This window comes from Pelodiscus sinensis, chromosome 6, assembly GCF_049634645.1.
Source record: "Pelodiscus sinensis isolate JC-2024 chromosome 6, ASM4963464v1, whole genome shotgun sequence".
Classification (NCBI taxonomy): domain Eukaryota; kingdom Metazoa; phylum Chordata; order Testudines; family Trionychidae; genus Pelodiscus; species Pelodiscus sinensis.
In genome coordinates, this window is record NC_134716.1 from 80,814,535 (window position 1) to 80,832,195 (window position 17,661).

At 44.4% G+C, this 17,661-nt stretch overlaps 1 protein-coding gene across 3 annotated transcripts in view; it reads right to left on the reverse strand.

The window, feature by feature from the left end:
- Window positions 1–17,661, reverse strand: part of RASGRF2 (Ras protein specific guanine nucleotide releasing factor 2) — a 205,051-nt gene that overhangs the window by 81,174 nt on the left and 106,216 nt on the right. For 2 of the 3 annotated variants that reach the window (XM_075932212.1, XM_075932211.1), the window contains exons 13-17: window positions 15,004–15,086; window positions 7,504–7,752; window positions 6,836–7,224; window positions 2,318–2,446; window positions 826–915 (exon numbers count right to left, since the gene is read on the reverse strand). In XM_075932212.1, the coding sequence (XP_075788327.1) occupies window positions 826–915; window positions 2,318–2,446; window positions 6,836–7,224; window positions 7,504–7,752; window positions 15,004–15,086 (940 nt within the window). The remainder of the gene's footprint in view (window positions 1–825; window positions 916–2,317; window positions 2,447–6,835; window positions 7,225–7,503; window positions 7,753–15,003; window positions 15,087–17,661) is intronic. The other variant, XM_075932213.1, reaches the window with a different exon arrangement.

Genomic DNA, 17,661 nt, shown 5'->3' on the forward strand with positions numbered 1-17,661 from the left:
GATGTGGAGGACCCAGGCGGCGGCACTGCGGTGCATCTCAGTCCCACTGCCCACGTCTCCATGATCTGCTGGGGGGGGAGGGGCGCAGCTAGTTGAATTTGTACTTAAGTCGGAACTGGCGTCCAGATTCAGCTGCTCCTGAAACTGACCAGCGGCTGACTACAGGAAGCCCGAGGCAGAGTTTCTCTGCCCCGGGCTTCCTGGAATCAGCTGCTGATCAGTTTAAACAGCAGCTGAATCTGGACGCCTGGGACAGAGCAGCTGGGGCGCTGCCGGTTGGTCCCGCAGCACCACTCCTCGGCGCTACTGGACCAACCCGGCAGCACCCCAGCTGCTCTGCCCCAGGAGTCCTGATTCAGCCGTTGCTGATCAGTTTCAGCAGCAACTGAATCAGGACGCCTGGGGTAGAGCACCTGGGGTGCTGCCGGGTTGGTCCCCGCAGCGCTGAGGTGCGGCGCTGCGGAGACCTACCCGGCAGCGCCCCAGCTGCTCTGTCCCAGGCGTCCAGATTCAGCTGCTGTTTAAACTGATCAGCAGCTGATTCCAGGAAGCCCGGGGCAGAGAAACTCTGCCTCGGGCTTCCTGTAGTCAGCCGCTGGTCAGTTTCAGGAGCAGCTGAATCTGGACGCCAGTTCCGACTTAAGTACAAATTCAACTTAAGTACAAACCTATAGACCCTATCTTGTATGTAACCCGGGGACTGCCTGTACCCGGGGAATAAAAGGAACAAACCAGTAACTACTTAAAATTAGAGTGAACATGCCTGTAGGACAGCTTTACCTGTTGAGACCTAGCTATGTTTTTCTTGCACTAAATTATTCTCACCTGGTGGACTCCCATGCCCTGCTGCAGCTGTAGCAATAGCAAAGGCAGAAGCAGGAGAAACAGAACAGTGGCAGTTATCTGCAGTCTGTGCTGTAAGGGAACAGACAAATACAGGTCAACAACTCAAAAGTATATCAATGTTCATATTGTCCAATACTTCAGCACACCAAGTAAATACTGAATATACAATTCTTTACATAAATATGCCTACTTATGTGCATATTTTATATGTTCTCACTGAAAAGAAATTCTGTAATAGATACAAAAATATAAAAAATATATTTGTCATTTAATTTTATCACCAGATCACAACAATAAATAATGCTGTTTATCAAAGTGTAAAATGATGCCAATGTGAATAAAAAAATTATTCAAACCAAATGAAAGTTATGATTGAACAGCTTAAAAAATGGTGCCAAAGTAATAATGGGTATGGTTAATTTACTTCCTAATCACATAATTTTTAACAGCCAGCCCAAGCAAAGTAAAAATTGATATTAAAGGAATAAACAAGTGATGAGACTGCTAATGTGGGTGACACCCCCAAAACTGAACTCTGGAATGGTGTCAATTCTACATGGGTATATTTTGAACAAGATACAAGATTCTTTCCTGGTTAACTAAAATTAGCAGAGCTTTGCAAAAATTTATTGGTATCACTTTGCATGAAGTTTTTTGATCATCTCCTCTATTTCCATTCAAATGGTTTTGCTTTGTATTTCCAGAGTTTTCAAACCAAAAATTGAGACACACAACCATAAACTATGCCAGTAAATAATGTTTAACGTTGGCTTAAAATTACTATAAAATGTTTTCATATATTATTAGTGGTTATGGGGTGGATTGGATTGAGGTGGGAGGTCATAACAAACAGGAAATAGTTGTCTTACAATCTAGATTTCAAGAAAGAGCAACATTCTAAATACTTATGGACACAGCAAGTAGTTCTGTTAACAATTCAAAAGAGCCATGTGAGAGCTATTAGATGATCCACCTCTTCTTGCCTTTCATCTTCAGTTGAGCAATTTACTCACATACTGGAATGAGTAATCTGAGACCATCTGTAGATGTTCAGTGCCACACATGGAGGAACAGACAGTCATTTCCCATTAACAATAATGGGAGATAGGCATCTAATCATCACATATGGTACCCAAAATGTACCCCCATAATAGCTCCTAAAAACTGTCAAAGTCTTTAGAATTCATATAAGAATAGGACTGAATCAGTATTATTCCTGTACTAAGATATAGCCTGTTCCAGATATTATAGATCACTTCAGCACTTCTTAGCTCCCAGAAAGCTGTACAGTCTCTTGTTATTAATATGCCAGTTAACTAGAGTACTGTTACTCACATTTTGCTGGCTTTTTTACATCTGAGAAATGAGCAGAAACACAAATGAACCACATTATTAAGAAAATAATCTTTGCAGGAGATTAAAAAAGAATTGGAAATACATAACAGTTTCCTTCCAAGGCAACGTTTCTTACCTCCAGCCTGACGGTAGCGGAGATGTCGTGGAGTTGAGGGAGATCGACAAGGGGAAAACTCAGGTGTCTCAACTGTCGAGGTACTTTCAGGAATTGTCCTATCCACTGATACAGACTCTAGAACTGCTGCTTTAAAACAGCATGAATATTAGTACAGAGCCCTCTCTGTTAGGATTGGGGTTGCCATTATTTTCATAATTTAAAGCCCATTAAATGTGTAAACATTATTTTCAATTATCAAGAGACCTAAACATTGAAACAATTTTAAGATATGAAGCTATTTCCCTCAATTTTGCAGTCAAAAAGGGTCTTTTCTAAGTGTACAGTTTTTATAGAAAGTGGCTGATTTCTGAGAGATAGCTGGAATGTGGATCCCTAAGAAATACGGAAGAAGTTAATGTCTTGGCACTCACTTGCAGTTTAAGAAAAACACAGAGGATAGCAAGGTTATAATGGATCAAATGTATAAAGATATAACATAATTATTATAATATGCAGGTAGAGCCTGATGCTTCTTTCTGTGAAGTCACCATAAATGTTGTTTCAATGATGGTATTAAGATTAGGTCCATTAAATAAAAAGTACATTATGCAAATATTTTTTGTTTTGCTTTACGATACTCTTTGGTAAACTGACAGTGCTACTTCTTTCATAAAGTTCAGCAGCAATATTCCTCTGGCTAGAGATAAAGGACAGGGAAAATATCAGGCAACTTCACAGGTACCAATGACATAACTGCAACAAAGCCCATCAATAAAAACTTAATGAAAACCCTCAAGTGCTAAAATGTTTTTAAAAATAGCCCTATCATGCTTTTGCATCTCCTTAGCACACTATCTGGGGAACAAAAGTATGATATGGACAGTTTATATTATAGAATTCACATCTCCTGAGAAAATCACTAATGATTTTATCACAAAACTGCCTGCTAAATCAGAACTGAACAGCACTGCAGAACTCATTATTCCATTGAGTAAATTAATGTCCATAATAGTAAGCTGGCAGAAGGACATGTGCCCAAATTAAAACTAAAAAATAACACACACGTTTCTCTATTGCATTCTACATTAGACTTGAAAACCTGCTACTGTTACAACATTAAAACTTACAGTACAGTGCTTAAGTGAAATTGTCTCCACCACTAGGCAGATTTGCAGAATAAGCATTTGGAAAGTGGAGAACATTTCTTTTTACATGACAAATGGGCCATATTCAAAAATATATAAAAAAAAACCCAGCATTGACTTAGAAATTGAATTTGTTCAGCCAAATTGGATTTAGATTAAGTCTACTTTTTGGGATCTTAGTAGAAGATGAGTAATGAAGCCACTTGATCCCAGTTAACTGTGTTAACGGACTCCTTTTTACCCTGAAAACTTACTTTAAGGAAATAACAGGTTAGAACTCTGTATTCCTGCCATTGTCATCATACCAAGGGTGTTTTTTTAAGTTGATCCTTTTTCCTTACACTAGCGGTTTTCAAACTTTTGGGGCTCCGGAGCCCTTTACTTGTGTAAAAATTTATGCGGAGCCCCAGCAGTCCACTGATTGTATGTGCTGTACCTATCAATGTTTCCAGTTTGACAACCTCGCAGAGCCCCTGGAGATGTCTCTCAGAGCCCTGGGGCTCTGCAGAGCACAGTTTGAGAAACACTGCCTTACACCATACTGAACTATGACAAAGTGACTCTCAGGTGAGAAAAGAGTGCTAGATACAGTTTCCTCCAAAATCTACATGTGCAAGTCATTCAGTTGTTTAACTCCCAAATCTGTAGGTGTTGCAAGCACTGCAAAAACAGCAATTTAATGTTATGTGATAGTTTCTCCATTTCTATATGTTAATATGTTGCCTTTATAGCACTCTCAGAACCTATGGGCTGGGGAATTCCTCTGTAATGGGGTGATTTGCCTCATGGGCTGGATAGCTTGAAGCGAAGCCAGCCATCAGTACAGAATGAAACACATCTGAGTTGAATCAAGTGATCCCAAGATAAAAAGAGCAGAAAGCAAGCAGCAGAGAAGAGGCCAAAAGATGGGAACTGCAGCTAAGTCTGCAGATACAGGGGACAAGATGACTCCTGCAGGGCCCTGAGTCAGATGGGGAAAAGTACATGATGCAGTAGAAAGCCCTCCAGACAGGGAAGGCCTGAGAGCAGTGTTCCCTGTAATCTGAGCACTTGAGTGGCCACCCAGGAGATATTCAAATGCTGCCCAGCTGATTAGCAGAGCACCCACAGTTGAAAAACATGTGTTTCTACTTGTGGTGGCACGTCCACACATGCTTCAGTGCACATAACAAAATTTATCCTGCACATGGATGGAAAAAATAAAAGGGGACATTGCCTGAGAGTAGAGTGACTAGAGAGAGAGTGTGAAAAATCAGGTGTGTGGAATAGTAGGTGCCTATATAAAATAAAGTCCCAAATATTGTGACTGTCCCTATCCAACTGGGATATCTAGTCACCCTACCTGGGAGCTGGCACGCGGAGCGGAGCGGGGTGGGGGGAGGGAGGAAGGAGCAGTTTCCCCAAGGCCTGTGATTCAAAGGGGATCAGGGCTCCAGCCACTGCTGCTGCCACATTAGCAGTGGCTGGAATCCCATGTCCCTTTGAACTTCAGCCAGAATGCTGCTCCATGTAGCTCTAAATCAGGGGGAGAGGGGGAGAAGAGTGCCATAGTCCAGGCAATGCTGAGGGTTGGCTGTGGCTTCCTCCCAAGGCCCCACCCCAAGCTGGCTCCACACACACACCTTGACCCAGGGCCCATGGTGGCTGTCAGCCCCACTGCCTGGGAGAGACCCTCCAGCCTGCTGGGGGTTGGGGGCTGTGCCCAACTCAAACTGGGGTGATGATTGCAAAATAAAACACAAATGCATGCAAGACTTTGTATTGGACCGGGGTGGGGGGGAACTAGGTAACCTGTGGACTAAGTAATTGGGAGCCTAAGTAATTGGCTTGCTTTGTGACTTGTGAGTTTCTGAAGGGCCCCTGAAGAGACACGGCAGCCTGACACCCAGGATGCTACAGTGACAACCTGCTGTGGATGATGCTGATAAGCAATGCCTAGAAGACTTACATCTCCATCTAGATATTTCTTGAGGTCTTGGCTCATTAAAATCATCTGTAACATTCACCTGCCTGCTAATCTTTAGTGGTCCACTTCAAACTACTTTTGGTAATAAATTTAACCCAGTGGTGGGCAGCCTGCAGGCAGCCCATCAGGGTTCTGTGTTGGCTTATGAGACATTTTGTTTATCATTGCCCATGCACAGGGTTGCCAGAGTCTGCTGGTTTTCATCCACACAGCTTTTTTCCTACTGGTATTACAAAAGTGACACTCACTTAAAGCAAGGAAACACAAAGTTAGGTGTGTACTGATTGCACACAACATTGTGAAAGCCATGCACTCCCTCTGTATCCAATCAAAGCACTGCTACGGTTAAATGGGCACACCGTGCAAATTCTACCAAAATTACCCTCTCTAGGAAGATTGTATTGGTTATGGCAATCTTGTAGCCCACTGAGATCAAGAAAGGTCACTCATGTGGCATACTCATTAGCCTAGGTAGGCCCTCACTGATCTAACCTGTATTGCTCACTCCATTTCAAGTGATCTCCTACACCATGTGTTACCCTTTATGTTTAACTGTCACGATTTGTACTCAGATCAGATTCTAGGATTTCTTTTGCCAGACATGACGAACTGTGCAGATTGAAAGCTTGTCTTTCTCTAACAGAACGTTGGTCCAATAAAAAGTATCACCTTTTCTAACCCATCTCTCTCAAAGTTTACTAAAACTAACATTAAAATGAACTATAACTATATAGAATAAAAGAAACTGTCTTTCTTAAAGCTAGCTAGCAGAAGTTCAAGACCTATGCAAAGCTTCAACTCTCACTGGAGGCAGTAAAAAGAAATTATAGGCAGTGGCCATGCCCATTTTTATGCCTACATCTGCAATGGCAAATATACATGCACAAGCACTCAAAGTAGAGCTAACCTTATTAAGCAGACTTGATCTAAACAGATGAGTTCTTTACATTGTTCAGAACCCCTCCTTTTTAAGTGAATACTTTACAAGTCATATCACATCACATAACATTTACTTCAAGAAGGTATAAGGAGAGGTTTCATTAAGTAATTTCTGTTCCTTTAGACATATAGAATAATTGAAGTCCTTCCCCTCGATCCCGTTTACCCTTCTCCCTGTGCTTTGAAGGTCTATCATTGGTGTGTTCCATTGTGCCACACTGTTAATCTCATGGGTGAAACCAGATGCAAAAGCAGCAGAGCACTGGGAATTTAAACAAAACATGTACTATAACAAAAATAAGGATATAAGCACTTGATTGCTGAAAAAATGTTTCCAATGGTCAAAAAGCAATTGTTTTGCTAAGCCATAGGAAACATTTACTATGGCCCAGATAATGGATTTCAGTCATGTGCTAAATGTTGAATTTATATTGGTGACTACTATATTTGCAATGTAATACTTAGTATACTACAGTTATATAATACCTCTTCTAATGCTTCTTCTTAGCTTATTACACAGATCAATGCGAGGATTCTCTAAATTCTCTTCTATGGATCCAGGACTTTGTTCCGGGGAGGAGGGGCCCTTGCTGAGGTCCAGTGGTACTTTGCTAGCAGTGGGTGGTGGTGATGTTGCAGGGCTGTAAGTTGAGGTAGGACTGCTGGCAACAGAAGAAGTAGAGAGATCTAAAGCCCCTATTCTTGAGTTCAGTGGTGAATTAGTCAATGAAAGTTTTCTGATTCTGACAGGTGAAGAAGTTCTAGATAGTGACAGTGGGGGAGGAGATGAGAATTTGCGACAAAGATGTGGTGACTTCCCATCAGCAAGGTGTTCTCTATTGTTTTGACTGGTGGCAAAAAATAATTCCAAAGACCTATGAATAAGACACAACAAAAGCAAAACTAATATTAGTGAGTACAATCAGAAATGAAAAATATCAACAAATGTGCTCTGTGTGAACAACGTATTTATTTTATTTACTCCCAAAGGCCAGCGCATAAACTAAAATATATTTATTTAAAGCATCATGCATTATAACAACAAAAAAAGTTCCATTTCCCCAATCTGCCCTTACACCTCTGACTATTTACATATTGAAAAAGGACCATTTTAACAACAATCTCATGACAGAAGAGGAAGAAACAGAATTTACCTTACTGGAATGGAGGTGAAAGGCCTCTTGTATATGTCTGAGAGTTTCTCCAGTACTACTGTTGCAGTAGTAAATATGCGGTAAGTGTGTAGGAAAGTATTAAGAAAATCAATACTTAGAAAGCGCAAGTCTGTTAATCTCTCCAAGAGACGTTCCACAGTTGCATAACGAATTTGGGGCACTTTGCAGGAATTTAATGTTTTGCTGAAGCAGATATCAATGTCATTTCTATGAAGACGAGCATCAGATCTACACAATAAATTATAAGAACAAATTTCAAGAGAGTAGATTCTTTACTGTTCAGTAAGTATGTAATTTCTAATGTACACATCACCACATATTCAAGTCACCTACACTGCATTTTCTGGGTTTCTAACATTATAGGAAAATATTTAAGCTACAAAATGCTTTAATTAAATTTTATCTTGCATCTTGAAAGCTTTTTGTAACATTAAATTTTGCAAAATTGTCTTTTGTTCAATTTTTATAAAAAAATCAATTTTCTAGAGGAAGGAGTAGACTAAGCTGAGTGTTCCTTTAACACTGGCTGATCTTTTCTGCAGCACTTTTGGTTTCTTAAGACCCACAGCCAACGTATTCCGCCCTGTGTCTTCCTTATATTAAGTGGAAAAGAAGAAGTTACTCACCTTGTGCAGTAATGGTGGTTCTTCGAGATGTGTCCCCGTGGGTGCTCCACTGTGGGTGCTGGTGCGTCCTCGCACCAGCAACCGGAGACTTTTCTAGCCATTTCTGCCACGCCACGCATGCGCCGTGGTGCCCTATAGTGTCGTTGGAATTGAAGGGCGCCTGCACGCGCAGCTCCTCCATTCCTTCTCTACCCACTAGAGTATAAGGCTCCAAGCAAGGGAAGGAGGGAGGGTAGTGGAGCACCCACAGGGACACATCTCGAAGAACCACCATTACTGCACAAGGTGAGTAACTTCTTCTTCTCCTTCTAGTGGTCCCCGTGGGTGCTCCACTGTGGGTGACTACACAGCAGTTGTTGGCTCACGGAGGTGGGTTTGGAGCCGTGTAGTAGTAACTTTGGATAACACAGCCTGTCCCACTGCCATGGAGGATGCTATGGAAGAGGAAAGAGCATAGTGTTGCGCAAAAGAGTGGTCAGATGACCAGGTAGCAGCGTTGCAAATGTCTTGCAGTGGAACGTTACAAAGGAAGGCAGTCGTGGCAGCTACCGCCCTGGTGGAATGAGCTGTGATAGTTCCAGGTAAGTGCTTGCCATATAGGGTGTAACAAGTTCGAATGCAGGATGTAATCCATTTAGAAATTCTTTGAAATGAGACTGCTTGCCCCTTAGATCTTTCAGAATAAGAGATAAAGAGTCTAGGTGAGGCTCACCACGGCTTCGTGCGATCAACGTAGAACGCCAGAGCTCGTCAGACGTCAAGAGTGTGCCATGCAGTCTGGATTGGGTCAGCATGAGGCTTCAGAAAGAAGGCAGGTAAGTGTACGGGTTCATTCACGTGGAAGGGGGAGGGTACTTTAGGGAGAAATTTAGGGTGTGGTCGGAGTATCACCCTGTCCTTCATAAATACAGTGTATGGAGGGTCGGACATCAAGGCCGCAAGATCACTCACCCTCCTGCTAGAGGTAATGGCAATGAGGAAGGCTACTTTCATAGACAAATGAGACCAGGAGCAAGTGGATATCGGGTTGAATGGCGGTTTTGTCAGGCTCTTTAGAACGTGGTTTAAGTCCCAAATGGGGACTGGTGGATGGACAGGAGGAAAGGTATTCTGCAGTCCCTTAAAGAAGCATTTAGTCAGTGGGTCAGCGAGAAAAGAAGTGCCATCCATGGAATGGTGAAAGGCCACTATGGCGGCGGCGTGGACCTTGATACTGCTAAGTGCTAGGCTGGACTGTTTTAGGGATAGTAAGTAGTCCAGTAAGGTAGGTAAAGGTGTGAGGTGTGGCGGGCTTGCATGGGTTTTAGCATACCAGTGAGCGAATCAAGTCCATTTGTACAGGTAGGTTTTCCTGGTGGAACGTCTTCTACTATTAATTAGAATGTCCTTCACTTGTTCTGAGCAGGCAGTCTCGGCATCCTGAAGCCATGAAGGAGCCAGGCATGGAGATGGCGCTTGAGAACATCTGGATGAAGAGTCTGACCGTGGTTCTGCGAGAGGAGGTCATGGTGGAGAGGAAAGGGATACGGGTCCGTCACCGCCATTCTGAGGAGGTAAGGATACCACGTTTGACTGGGCCACGCAGGTGCTACTAGAATGACTAGCACCTGATCCGTTCTGATCTTTTTGAGGACTTTGAGCAGGAGCGGGAAGGGGGGAAAGGCATACAGAAAAGAGGCATCCCATGTGATGGAAAAGGCATCACCGAGGGAACGTTTCCCCAGGGCTCTTCTGGAGCAGTAGAGGTGGGATTTTCAGTTGTTCTTTGTGGCGAAGAGGTCCTCCAGTTGGCCCCAATGAAGGAAGAGCAGAGTGAGGATGCGACTGTTGATTTCCCATTCGTGCTGGTCCATAAACATACAGCTTAGAGCGTCTGCTGTGACGCTGAGTATCCCGGGAAGGTAAACAACCGAAGGGGTGACCCCGTGTGATAGGCACCAGTTCCAGAGCTTGATAGCTTCCAAACACAGGGAAAGGGATCGTGTGCCACCCTGACGGTTGATGTAGTACATGCAGGTGGTATTGTCCATCATGATGGTAATGGACTTGTGAGCTATGTACTGAGCGAAATACTGGCATGCATATCTGACCACCTGTAACTCGAGGAGGTTGATATGGAAAGTCTGCTCCATAAATGACCATTTGCCTTGGGCTGTGATGTGTCCTAAGTGGGCTCCCCATCCCATGAGTGAGGCATCTGTTATAACTGTGAGAGTGAAAGGTGGGTGTTGGAAAGGAACGCCGTGTAGCATGTTTTGAGGAATTGTCCACCAGAGCAGAGAGTTGATCAGGCGTGGTGGACTGGCAATGGACTTCAAAAGTTGGTCTCTGGAAGGCCTGTAAACCGTCGTGAACAAGGACTGGAGATGTCTCATGTGGAATCTGGCCAGGCTGATGACATAGGTCGTGGAGGCCATGTGCCCGAGGATTTTGAGGCAGAGGCGGACTGTGACAGTCGGCACAGCTTGTACTGCTCGGATAAGGTCACATATCATTGCAAACCTGTGCTCGGGAAGAGTAGCCCTTGCTGTGACTGTGTCGATGAGGGCAGCTATGAATTCCAGCCTCTGCGTTGGGCGTAGAGTGGATTTTGCGTAATTTAAGTGAGTAGAGGGGCTATTGTGGTATCTGTCATGGCCTTCGTCTCGTCAAAGGATGCACCTTTTATGAAGCAATCGTCCAAATACGGGAATATTATGATGCCTTGGTGTCAAAGAGAGGCCATTACGACCGCCAGGATTTTGGAGAACACCCTGAGGGCCGTGGACAGGCCAACGGGAGCACCCTGTATTGGTAGTGTTGGGTGCCTACCGTAAACCGTAAGAAGCGTCTGTGAGCAGGATGAATTGTAATGTGGAAATAGGTGTCTTGAAGGTCAAGAGCCGAAAGCCAATCATGTTGATCTAGCGCAGGAATGATAGTTGATAGGTGACCATCTTGAAACGGTGGAATGCGATGTATTTGTTGAGGCGCCTGAGGTCTAAGATGGGTCGCCACCCTCCCATCGTCTTCTGGGTTAGGAAGTAGGTTGAGTAGAAACCCCAGCCCCGGAATTGTGGTGGTATGTGTTCTACAGCGCCCAGTTGAAGAAGATGTGAAACCTACAGGAGGACGGTTTCGTGAGAAGGGTCTCTGAAGAGGGACGGGGTAGGAGGGTGCTTGGGAGGAAGGGAGGTAAAGGGGATAATGTAACCAGATTGAATCAGATCCAAGACCCATTTTTCTGAAGTGATGAGGGACCATTGGTGGAAAAAGGCCTGGAGGGGGTGGTGGAACTGAAGGGTACCTGTTGGAAGTGTCAGTGGATTGGCTTCCTGGCTCTCGACCTGACCTTCAAACCTGCTACTTGCTCGATGGTGGATGGGGTGCGACGTGCTGTTGTTGTCGCTGTGGTCTACGGCGCTGAGATCTTTGGTTGCAGAAATCGTACTTGGGTTGTTACCTGAACGGCTCTCTCGGGTGTTGGTAAGGCTGGTACCTAGTTTTCTTGAATGGAGGAATATACATTCCAAGGATCCTGAGAGTAGTACGAGAGTCCTTCATAGAATGCAACACCTCATCGGTCTTAGCTGCGAAAAGGTTGGTTCGATCAAAGGGTAAGTCCTCAACCTTTTGTTGTAGATTTCCTAGGTACCCCAGATGCTTGTAACCAGGAAATTCTGTGGAGCACTATCGCCGAGGCCATAATTCGAGCTGCGGTGTCTGCCACATCCATAGTGGACTGTAAGGCTGTGCAGGAGATGGTGTGGCCCTCCTGCATAATATTGAGCAGGGTTGACCGTTTATGCTCCAGAAGGTGTTGGAGGAGATCCTGGAGCTTGGAATAATTAGTGTGGCCATAGTCCACAAGCATGGCAGTATAGTTTGCAGCCCTGAGGAGTAATGTGGATGAAGAGTAAACCTTTCGGCCCATAATGTCCACTTTCTTGTGGCCTCTCTCCTGTGGGGTGGTTCTTAGATTAGACTGTTTACCCTTGTGACGTACCGAGTCCACTACTAGGGAGTTCGGAGGTGGGTGGGTAAAAAGGAAGTCCATATTTTTTGGAGCGATAAAGTATTTACGGTCTGCTCTCTTATTTGTTGGAGTGACGGATGCTGGGGTCTGCCAGATATTGTTGGCCGAGTCCATAATAGCCTCATCCATGGGGATAGCAATTCTAGAGGCGGTTGGCGGCTGAAGCGTACGAAGAAGGCGATATTGTTTGACCTGCACCTCTTGGAGATCTCTTTCCTGAGCTATAGCGACTCTTTTAAACAATTCCTGAAATTCTTTTGTGTCATCTCCCAATGGTGGGGCTTCGGTAGTGACCACTTCGTCTGGGGATGAGGAGGAATTCTGTAGAGGAGATCTGGTCTCGCCTTCAGAGAGAGAGTCGTGTGCGTCTGAGGGGGCTGGAGAATTCAGCTCAGTGGCAGATACAGTGGCAGGAGGCAAGGGAGGAGGTGGCCTGGAAATAGTAGAAGAGGGTCGGTGGTGACTCTTCTTTGGACGTGGCTCCCAGGGTTGCCATTGAGTGGCATATGGCGGGGATGGGTAAGCATACTGTTGCGCATACCATGGATGCAGCCAGCTGCCAGGATGGAGGTCTATGTGCCGGGTTAGAGTGTTGTGATGAGAACCTACTCCTTGGTTCGGTGCCGATGTCACCGACTGAGTGAGAAGCGGCCAAGGAGTGCCTAGATCTCACCAAGTGGATAGAGGAACCTGGGGACGGCGGTGCCGAAGAGGTGTGGCTCCGCACCGGGGATCGGTACGGCTCACGCCTCTGAGATGGTGCGGGGTGATGCGGTTTCAGTGGTAGCGGCACCGCCAACGGGGGGGTTGACGGTGCTGAGGCTTGTTCCGGCACTGGAGCACTCAAAGGTGGTTTGTCGGCACGGGCCTTTTTCGGTGCCGAGTACGGTGCCGTATTCGCACGCTTCGGTGCTGTGCACTCTTTCGATGGCGCCATTGGTGCCGAGGACGGCCATTGCAGTCGGTGCCGCTGATTTTTGCCTTGGCTCTGAATGAGCTCTTTTGTGCGATGCCAGCGTCTTAAGCTGTGCCACGCTGGAGGTTCCCGGCCTATCCTCAGTGCTCCCTCTGAGGAGGGACGGAGGGACTTCTCGTATAAGAGAGTCTTTAGTCTACTGGCTCGGTCTCGGTGCGCCCTCGCCGTTAGTTTGGAGCAGTGCAGGCACTTCTGAGTCTGGTGCGCCTCCCCAAGGCACTTAATACAGTTGGAGTGCCCGTCGGAAGCAGGCATGGCATCTTGACATGACTCGCAGAGTTTGAAGCCCGGCGAGCCGGGCATGAGGGGTTGGGGGAAAGCGGCAAGCCACAACAAGACATTTTTTTTTAAATAACTAGACAGGGGAGGCAAATAGGGCTAAAAATTTGGATGATGAGGTAACTAGGGAATAAAACGAGGTATTTTACTATTTTTAGAGAGAAGTAAGGAGAACAGAGGGCGCCGTCTGCTGCCGAGGACGGTAGAGAAGGAACTGAGGAGCCGCGCACACAGGCGCCCTTCAATTCCAACGACACTAGAAGGCGCCGCGGCAAGGCAGAAATGGCTAGAAAAGTCTCCGGTCACTGGCGCAAGGATGCACCAGCACCCACAGTGGAGCACCCACGGGGACCACTCGAAGGAGAACACAGTTTTCTTTGTTAAATGATGCCCTTATTGAAGTGGCACACAAATCGTTTGGTTTAGCAAGTGCAGACATCTGAAACAATAACACACTTTTAAATGTCAAAAAATTTGCAAAGTCAAATAGAAAGGGGAAAAAAAAATCTCTGAAACATGATGCTGACCTCAAGTATATTATTACTACCCTAGCAGGCTTGTTGAGAATGTGCGTTTTTTTGGGAGTGGGAATATGTCTCTATGTTTCAGAAAGTGCTGTGCACTCTGTCTATGCTTAATAGGTAGTAGTAATGTTTGCATTGCAGAATCATTAACAAAATCAAAATAAGAAAAGTCCATTATTTCTAGATAGTAAAAAAAAATCATCAGATTTAACCTCTAGGTATGTACCAGAGAGAAAATTTCACATGCTTTTATTTGAATACATCAAGGTGCAGAAAGGAAGAGCAACATTTATTTAAGGTGCTGCCAAGTGATCTCTTGGTACTGTGTAGGTCCAGAAGGAGAAATGACCTTGTGGCAAAGTCACAAAAGGGTACTAATATTCTGTTCTATTTCTTAACATTTCTATTGGATAAAGGTCGATAATGTACACATAGAACAGTAAGGGAACTCCGAAGTATTCCTATGCTATGAGTTTGAAATCAAGTACTGAAAATTGCTGCCAACAAATAAAAGTGACATTTCTAGGAAAATTACCTGATGAAAAGAGAACACGAGAACAGCAATACTGGCTTAGATCAAGGTCCTTCTAGCCTAGTGTCGTGTCTTCCGACAGTGGCCAGCACCAAGTGCCTCAGATAGTCATCAAATGATCCCTCTTCTGTCACTCATTCCCAGCCTTTGACAAATAGAGGCTAGAGATGCCATTCCCACCCATCCTGGCTAATAAGCATTGATTGACCTGTCCTCCATGAATTTATCTAGTTCTTTTTAGAACCTCATTAAAACCTTCACAAAATCCTCTGGTGAGAAGTTCCACAGGTTGACTGTGCATTATGAGAAGAAATACTTCCTTTTGTTTGTTTTAAGCAGGCTACTCATTAATTTTATTTGGTACTCCCTACTTCTTATATTATGGGCACAAGTAAATAACTTGGATGTAGGATTAACAAAAATGTACAAAATTGTTATATTCCAAAATTTCAATCTGTCCATCATATTAAGCTTTCAATAATTAAAAAATATTTCATTATTCCCATGTAAAAAAAACTTGCACTCACTTGATCATATGTGGCACAGTGACTTTAGAGTTTTCTTCAAACACTATGGTCATTAAACCATTGCATCTTATATTGTCAACACACTGTGAAAATGAAATTCAAGAATCATTAACATCAAAAGAATATAAAAAGAACATAGTTTCACATTTTCCTTCATTGTTGTAATCCTAAAATATTGTGCTCAGAGGGCGTGAACAGGTAGCTAAAATAGATTTTTTTTAAATAAATAAAGCTAACAACATTGAAAATGAAAACACAATGGACAGAATTCTCCAGTCTGCCCTTACAAGTTCACTTTGCAGCACTGAAACATTAAAGTCAGTGGATCCACACTAATGTACACAAACTGATATACAGGTCTACTCATTTCTTGATATGCTAAAACTGTTTTAAGTTGTAAATGACATATGCTATGATTCAATAAACATCTTTGATTAAAACATCTTCAACATACCCTATGGTATTTTTAAGATCGATATACACAATAGGTATATTGCAAGGAGATTAGAAAGATATATAGACATGCTTGGCAAAAGCCTCAGCCCTGCTTTGGACCCTTTCTGCTCAGACTGATGTAAATAGGCTCTAAAACAGTGTTTCTCAATCTTTTTTTTATAAAGTACCCCTATTTTTAAAAAAAAGTATCCCCAGTATCTACAGTTTTCAGTCACACAAATTTTGTTCTATCATTGCAACACATTTGTTTAAACAATTTAATCATATCTGGGTGGGTGATGAAAGTTTTGGGTGTAAAAAGTACAAAAATAATAAAGCACGGAAAAATTTAAATAAAAAAAATCAGTTTTCTCCAAATTTCAGTTGTGTTGATGTACCCCCCATACTTCTCTTGAGTACCCCTAAGGCTGTGGTCACCAACCAGTAGATCGCGATCTACCGGTAGATCTCAGGGGCTCTAAGAGTAACTCCTGAGCCCTCTCTGAACTGCGCACCTGCGCAGTACATTTACATTAGATTTCCTCATGTAATGTAGGTGGGGCTTCAAGGAAGGGGCGGGGCGGTAGATCTTCACCTGTTCTGAGACTTAAAAAGTGATCTTGGGTGTAAAAAGGTTGGAGACCACTGCCCTAAGGGTACTTGTACCACTGGTTGAGAAACACTGCTCTAAAAGACCCAGTTCCAGCTATTGGAGTATTTCCCCAGTGCTGGCACTGAAAAAGACATCTGTTATGGCAGCCTTCTAAAGACTCCTTTGCAAGCCCTAGCACCAAGAGTGTCCTGGGATTGAGGCTGGGGGCAGGAATGGTACAAGTGGGATGAAGTCACAGCACATAGTGCTGGAGAAGTTCTGTGCACTGCTGCAACTCAAAGAGTAGTCCAGAGAGGCTGGTGTAATTTAGACTCCACGGCTGTCTAAATTATGCAACACAGGAGCAGGAGGACACAAATGTGGCTTAAGGTCAGAGACAGCTTTACAGGTGGCGGATATGTGCACCCACCCAAGGTGCCATGGTCAAGAGGCAAGGAGCAGGGCTGGTTTGGGGTGCAAGGTCACAGAAGGGAGCTCAGGGCAAAGATGGGGAAAGAGGCAGGAGAGGTAATGGGGGAAGTCTGGGGAGGCAGCAGGGGCCAGGGCATCATCATATATATAGTAGCCCAATGTCTGTGACTCTGTAATGCTGAAACGCTGGCTGTTCCCTCTGGGCGGCGCTATTCCCTCCCGCCGTGGCGCTCAGCTGTCTTCCGCGCCGCTCAGCCGCGCTGCCACGTGGAAGCAAGTGGTGCAAGCAACTGTTTGCGGCCCGGCTGAGCGGCGCAGAAGTCAGCGAAGCGCCACGGCAGGAGGCAACAGCGCCACCCAGAGGGAACAGCCAGGGGGCGGGGCCTGGACGAGCGTGCGTCTCTGACGTCAGGAAAGGGCGCCGGATTCAAAAGGAGGAAAGCAGAGCGGACGCAGAGGAGACAGAGAAGAGAACGGAGGAGGTGGAGGACAGAGAGAGAGTGAGAGAGACGCAGCAGGAGAAGGAGAAGAGAAACACAGAGTGAGAGGCGGGAGGGGGAGAAGAGAAAGAGAGAGATGAAGAGAGAGGTAGGAGGTGGATGAGAGCTGAGAGAGAGAGGGCAAAATTTAAATCCCGGGCTTCATCTGCAAGTTCGAATGCCTACATTAGCCACCCTAGTTCGAACTAAGGGGCTAGTGTAGACATACCCTTAAACTAAGAAGAATAGGTACAAGTTTGGAAGTGATGTTTTTTCCCCATTATAGTAATATAACTCATACTACAAATTTGGAACTGAATTTTGTCCTAGTTTCACCAGTTAGTACAATTAATACACATTTATTCTGGGGTAAAAGCTGAATTCATCTCTTTATGAAGATGTTAAAGAGTTTAATAGAAAATGTTAAAGATTGTTAAATTCTGCTAGTTTTAGTCACTTGATTTCAGACAATGGGACTGCTCATGTACCGGGTAAGCAAAGAAAACATGATTTTGCCTTTCATTTTAGAGAACTGTAGGTTCTATGCTGTGATACCTGAAGTAACTAATATAAGATAGTTCAGAACGGGATTAAAGCGTGCTATCAACCTTTTTAAAAACTGCCAATTCTATATTGTTGTAACAGGTGATTGACCTTCTGCAAGTTCTAGTACAGATTGAAACTCTCTAAGGATGTTGCTGGACCAGGGAGTCCCCTTGG